General features: G+C 44.8%; 1 protein-coding gene across 1 annotated transcript; it reads left to right on the top strand.

Annotated features, from left to right (window-relative positions):
• The first annotated feature begins 3,825 nt into the window (after window positions 1–3,825).
• LOC134289729 (uncharacterized) lies at window positions 3,826–4,464 on the top strand. Its single transcript, XM_062856118.1, has one exon. It carries the CDS (start codon window positions 3,826–3,828, stop codon window positions 4,462–4,464), a length of 639 nt encoding a protein of 212 aa, XP_062712102.1.
• The last annotated feature ends 2,835 nt before the right edge of the window (window positions 4,465–7,299 follow it).

The following is a 7,299-nucleotide window of genomic DNA, read 5'->3' as shown; positions in this document are numbered from 1 at the left end:
AATTAGTTTAAGTTAGGTTTGGGTTAGGATAAGTTAAAAAATGTATTTCTGACACGCAGGTGAAAAATAAAGCTTGCAAAAAAATCTTAACTGCTACAGCAAATGAAATGTAATACAGTCGAACTTCCATGAGTCGATGTTTCTTCTTTTTCAATATCGACTCATGGAGGTTTTACTGTATGTTATTAAGTATTAATAATAGCTTAAATTTATTTTACCAAATTAGGATGATAGTGTGTTAGAATACACAGAACACATAGATTAAGTTGAAGAATGTAAATATTGATTGAGATACTAATAAAGATTATAAAAAAAAACTTGTCGCCTTTCTTGTGGATGGGACAGATCATCCCTTCCTTCTACTCCTCCGGTACATGTTCGATTTCCCAGATCTTGATTACTAATCGGTGCAGCCAGGTGGCCAACTTTCCAGGCCCATTTTGATGAGTTCTGCTGCGATACCGTCCTTACCGGCCGCGTTGTTGTTTTTGAGCTGGTGGATGGCATCCTTAACTTCCCTCAGCGTGAGAGTTGATTCGTTCCCGTCCTCTGCTGCACCAACATAGTCATTTCCTCCACTGCCTTGATCCCCCGTGCCTACATTCTCTTCGCCATGCAGGTGCTCGTCGAAGTGCTGCTTCCACCTTTCGATCACACAAACCGAAGTAGTACTGTGTGCTGATAACGATCTTTGGTAGTGTAGAACGATGATTGGCGACTCATAAAGAATCGGGAGCTCACTGCGTTCTACGGAGACACTATGGCATCAAATGGTGCCTCGAAACGAAATAAATAAAGAATATCGATCAAATTGAGAACCACTAGTGCAGACTCCAGGTGCAAGAGCAAACACTGTAATCAGACGAAGTGGTAAGAGCGGGAAGACGATTCGCCACAGACATTTCATTATTTACCCAGGATAAAGGTAAAACACACGAAGAAAATGGAAAACTCCAAGCTGACGGGGCAGCAATGCTTTCGCTGCCTGCTGAAGAGGTGTCGTGTCTCCCGTCTCGACGGAGGCAGCGTCGTAGAGAGGGATCAAAATCAGAATTAATTGGGCTTTGCTTTGTTTCGCCTGGGAACCCACCCAACACTACGCTACTGACTGCTGGGACTATAGGATACAATCGCCGGTCGACGAAGAGTTTGCAAAAGATGGGTTTTCTTCCGGAATGGGAAAATATGCCACGTACAATCAAGTTAATATTACATTACTACGACCGCAGAGCTCGGTTCGTGACTTTCTGTTCAGCAGCTCTCGGTTTCCCGTGCATGTATGTTGACTACGCAGACTGAGTAGTTATCCTGAACTACTGCTGCTTAGCGATATTTTAAAATTCCTTAGAAATATGCAATTATTTTTCAGTACAGCATCGAATGTCAACTGGATATTTCCACATTCCGTCTCATCAACGCTCGAACGTGGTTCGGTGCATTCCACGTCTATTAATAGTCGGTTCATTCATCAGCCCGTAATCAACGTGTTCATAGAGGAGTAATGAATGAAATTTTGCATGCTCCAATTAATTTCCACCGATTCCAGCTCATTGACGTATATGAGTTCAGCCAATGGTAGGGGCAGGACGATGACAAACAGTTTTGCACTGAATGAGGGATCAGCTAACTGTGAGCGACACAGGCAATGGAACAAACACGATGATGGGTTCAACCTTTCCTCCCCATGAGATTGACTCAAGCTTTTGAATGTGAAGTCATTAAGCATAAATCGGGCCATAATGAAGGGCAGCTCGAAACAAATGGAGTGCATTTTAATGTTCTGATTATTTGACATGATGCCTATGTATGCATTGAAAGTTGTTTGTCACAGGTAGTTCTTTATGAGCTTTCATTGACACAGTTCAATCAAAGAAAGGGTTTGAAATCGAAAGCGAAATTGAGATGGACATGTGTATCGCTTATTACACGGGTAAAAATTCGGAACCCAAAACATGACGAAAAATTTATGAAATCATAAAATATGCCGCTTCATGATAAATAACATGACTACAAGTCATAGAACCATGCCGCTGAGTCATAGGATTATGCCACTGAGCTATAAAACCATGAAAATGCGGCATGAAGCAATGCAACAAAACAAACGGGCGTGACGGCAGCAATTGTGGCAGCTCGGAAATCTATTTTAGACCGTCGGTAAGCGGATGGGGAGGAGAACGACAAAAAAAAGACAAAAAAGGTGAAATCGATCAACTTTTTGTGGATGAACAAAGCTGCACTTGGAAGTTGGCGTGATGGATTTGCTGCACCTTCTTCGTTGTGGCGATGTTGGGGTAAGCATTTTATAGATGTGTGAGTGCTTTCGGACCATGTTTATGGTTTTTATTTTGCTGGAACAAATGAAATTTTTGACATATGAAATGATGGTAATCGGTTGATATACTCTAAATGAAAACAATTAAATATAACTTTGGAATAAGTAAATTCTCAGTTTGACAATCAACCATGCGTTTTATTGTTTTAAACATGCGTTATTTTTCTGCGTGTGGCTGTGTGCCTCCAGTTCCGCACACTGCGTAGGGTCCGCAGGTCGACCCACCTAGCTCGCTGCGCACCACGTCTTCTTGTACCGGTCGGATGACTCTGGAGAACCATTTTAATCGGGTTGCTATCCGACATCCTGATGACGTAACCCATCCACCGTAGCCTCCCGATTATCACGGTGTGAACGATGGTTGGTCCTCTCAGCAGCTGATGCAGCTCGTGATTCATTCGCCTTCTCCAAGTCCCGTCTTCCATCTGCACTCCGCCGTAGATGGTACGCAATACCTTCCGTTCGTAAACTCCAAGGGCGCGTTGGTCCTCTGCACGTAGGGTCCATGCTTTGTGCCCATAGAGGACTACCGGTATAATCAGCGTTTTGTAGATAGTTAACTTCATGTTACGGCGAACTTTGTTCGATCGTAGAGTTTGGTGGAGTCCAAAGTAAGCTCGATTTCCTTACACAATGCGTCTCTGAATTTCTCTGCTGGTGTCGTAGTCGGCGATCGATTTCATCACCGTCGATAGAAACTCGGGATGATGGGCGCGGTGATTCCTCCCTGGATCCCTTTCCCATCATGTACTTTGTCTTCGTCACATTAATGACTAATCCGATTCGCCTGGTTTCACTCCCTAGTCGGATGTACGTTGCCGCCATTGTCTCAAATGTGCGAGCAATAATATCAATTTCATCAGCGAAACCAAGCAGTTGAACGAACTTCGTGAAAATCGTCCCACTCGTATTTATCCCCGCTCTCCTTATTACACCCTCTAACGCAATGTTAAACAGCAAGCACGAAAGACCATCACTTTGCCGTCACTCTCTGCGATCCTGCCATAATCTCTCTGCTGTTCTCGATCGATTGTTTTATACGCCGATTTGTAATTCTTTAAGGGACAAACGGGGACTTCATAAAGGAAACTCGAGGTTGAACAAATAACGGAACAGAAAGTTTATTGAAGAGCGTTTGAACTGCACGAAGTGCGAATACGGAAGGAATATGTTTGTTTATTTCCACAAACAGGTAATGTACGTTACTAGGGGTACCTAGCAACTGCACGTCTCAGGGGAGCAACGGCTGATTGCCTACTACTCCAACAGAAATCGATGAACAAGTGATGTGTGGACACGTTGTATTCACGGCATTTATGCAACACCTGGAATGCGAACATCTGGTCCGTTGTAGCGCGTTTACCCATGAATCCAGCCCGATATTGCCCCACGAACTCTCTTGCAATCGGTGATAGACGGCGGCATAGAATGTGAAAGAGTATCTTGTAGGCAGCGCTGAGTAGTCTGCAATCCAACTGAACGCAGAACTGATAATGCTCTATTACCACCGGAAACATTTCCACGCCGGACCGCAGCTGGTGGTCGCCGTCGTATGGGAACACTTCTGGCCGCTTTGTTACAGAAATTTGGCTCGCCGAGTAGTTCACGCTTGCACAAAATGCTTCCGCTGTAAACCCAAGGTTTTAGAGCAGCTGATGGGAGAACTACCGTCGGAACGTGGGTGTAAACCCACATTCTCTTTCGTTCGCACTGGTGTGGACTACTGTGGCTCATTTTTCTATCGTCCTACTCGCCGTGCCACCAAATGCTACATGCCGGTGTTTGTCTGCCTTGCAACAAAAGCTGTTCACCTGGAATGTGTAGCTGATCCGATCACCAACTCGTTCATGGCCGCCTTGTGGCGATTTGAGTGCGATAACGCACTGAACTTTCAAGGCGCTAAACGGGAGCTTGAAGAGCTAGCCCGTCTCTTTCGAAGTCAACAGCACAAGGACCAAGTCTCCCGTAGCTGTTCGGACGATGGGATAACATTCAAGTTCATCCCTCCCAGGCCCCCAAATTTCGGGGGGCTTTGGGAAGCGGCTGTCAAGCCACTAAAGCCCATTTGTGTCGAACTGTGGGAAAAAATCCCTTCACCAGGACAGATTTTGGAGTATCTTAATCCAAATTGAAAGCTGTCTAAAATGTCGTCCTCTGACACAGCTAACGCTCCCCTCCATCCCGGAACCAAGCCTAGGCGATATTCCGGTCAACCGTCTGGACAAATATCAGCAGACCGAAGAGTACGTCCGCAGCAGGCCTGTGCACAGAAAAGGCGACAAGAGAGGGGTTTTTCCTCATTTCGACTAATGGCGGAGGGGCGAATGGTGTACGGAACATCGGCAATAGGGAGGGTTTAACTCCCAATACCCCTCCCTAGTGCACGGGCTCGGTCTGCAGAATCTGGTCCCAATGTCAGTCCGAATATTTGTCCGGGCTGCAACTTCGCACTCGTTGGACATAACGGCGCGACATCAACCAGGTCGGTACGCTGGTGCTGGTGAAGGAGGAAAATCTGCCCCCATTGTAGTGGTGCATCAGACGGATCACCAAGATCTACAGAGGAAACGATAACTGCATCCGCGTCGTCGATGTGCGGACGAAAGACGGAGAATATCGTCGGGGAATCTCCAAAATCTGCGTGCTGCCGAACCAGTCCGATGACGGTGGCAACCAGCCCGATGACCAGTACGCAAGAAGGAAACTGACATCCTTCCTCCGATCGCAGTGTGCCACAGTGCACCGTGTCGGGAGTCCGAGTGGTCTCCCGGTCATGTAAGTCGTTGTATTTCATAACATTTTCAAAAACACATCCACTATATGTCGGGTAGACTTAAACTATAGACATAGACTTAGAATATAGTCGAAACCAACCCCGTAAGAAATCCCGCTATCCAAGCCGTCGCCACCCATGGAAGGATGTCGTCATTCACGCACAAGTACGCTCAGTACTTCGTTGGCGTCCCAGTCAAGTGTCGTTTTTTTCTTGTTTGATTTAAAAAAAAAAAAAGCCACCTGTTGGTTCTGGCAGCACTGTCGGTCACGATACCGTGACGGCTGAGCCGACCTATAGGTCACTGCATGAAGTTCTCTCCTTCTCTTTCACTCTTAAAGAAATTTTGAAAACAACAAGACCAAGAAACGTCAAAACCCCATACAACATCAAAACAGTGCAGTGCCCTATGACAAGCCTGTCAGCTTGACAAGGGAAGAAAAGGGAATGACAGATGGACCAATCTAATGTCATGCAATCTGCTATCAATTGTAAAACTAGAACACGTGAGAATAGCTGGTAAAGTTGCCAAGCTAAACTACACGCTAAATTGTTAGTTACCTAAAAATAGTTGTTCCTAGTCTAAAAGTGTTAGTGGTTCATGCAGAGCAGAACAACACAAGACACGAAGAATACGGGAAAATTGTCCTTAAATCTACACATGCAAACCGATTTATGTGAGTAAAAAAACTTATAACTATCGAATTACTCTAAAACTAAAACGAATAATAAAATTGCAGCAAAAGCTACACCACCTATGCTTGTTTGAAATGGAACCACGAAGAGGACGACCTATCCGATGAGCCCGACAATGTAACTCTCTAGCTCAGGGATTAAAGAAATTAGGGTTCTTAGGGTCGTTTTATAGGAAGGCTTGAACTCTCAGTTTCCACACTAGTTTAGGGGCACTTTATAGACAGGAACTATGGTTCAACATTCTCACAGATAAAGCACAGTAAACATGTAGCGATGAACGATCATTAAAACAAGAACAAAGGCTGAAATACTACATTACACAAAATTCCGATGGTTCGGGAGAACAGCGATGCCTGGACACTCCTTTGTGAGTCCGGAACAAAGCGGAAAAGCAAAAGAGATGGTGAACTACCTAGTTACTACCCAGGGAAGCGCTCAAAATGAATTGGCTACCACTGAGGTCTTTACATTTTACAATGGGTTTTATTTAGGTCATTTTAGGGTGCTTGCGCTACTATTCCGGATCCGGTTCCTGTGTGGTTGTGGAGCAGGCCTTCGTTTAGCTGGCGGCAATGATAGGTAGACCACTAGCTGTCGTAGATATGGGGCTTGGTGTTGGTTCTTGGCGATGGTGGCCGTTAACAATGGCCGAAGATCGCGACGGGGCCGGCGGATGACGATGGTCGAAAATGCCGACAGTACCGGCGAAACGAGATGGTGGATGTTTCCAGCGAGGTCGGCAATTAGCCGGTGAACTCCTCGCCGCCGGACTTCTGGCCAGTCCTTCCGATCACTGCACTACGCGCTTCTCCGGGAAACGTATCTCCGGTGGCACTCCTGACGGTTAGGGAAAAATACACAGAAAAAGGCCCATTATCTGGTCCTAACCACACAAATTAGTACCCGTGACGTCACTTCACTATGCCTCTTACAAGTTTACACATTATTTTCAGTACAATAGAATTAAGTGTAGAATTAGCATTTAAGTTAAAATACACGTTAATACAAACAAAAAAAAGTACAATAGAATTATCTTTTTCTGATTGTTTGTTTGTCATCGTTTTAACTTTTCTGGTGAACGTTCTTCTTTGTATAACATTTATGCAATAACCATTGAAAATAACACATTAGGTTTAGGTATTCATTTTAACAGTTACTAACAATTACTAACCAAATCGATTTTGCTGACTAATCACATTTTACTCACATAACTAACCCTACTAGTTGTTTGTTACTTTGTACCGGTAATATGATCAGACATCCTACTTTTACGTACTCCATCTGTGTGTGAAATAATAATGACCGAGTTATGTTTTGGTCCGTTCGCTCAAACTGTCATACTATTTGACAGCCACCCAAACAGCGTGGAACTTGAGAGAGGAGAAACGCTCTACACTCATCAAGCCTCTGAGTGCAGCCACTGCTCCCTGATAATATTAGTAGAGTATCACGCCACTTGGGTGGTGGCTTCTATATTCGTCTGTTTCCCACTATAACT

Source organism: Aedes albopictus, chromosome 1, assembly GCF_035046485.1.
Source record: "Aedes albopictus strain Foshan chromosome 1, AalbF5, whole genome shotgun sequence".
In the NCBI taxonomy this organism is placed as follows: Eukaryota; Metazoa; Arthropoda; class Insecta; order Diptera; family Culicidae; genus Aedes; species Aedes albopictus.
Note: the sequence above shows the minus strand (reverse complement) of the source record. Positions and strands in the feature narration are given on the sequence as shown.

Excerpts from the sequence above, each read along its gene's own strand:
- LOC134289729 (XM_062856118.1), top strand. The coding sequence starts at position 3,826 with ATGCTCTATTACCACCGGAAACATTTCCACGCCGGACCGCAGCTGGTG.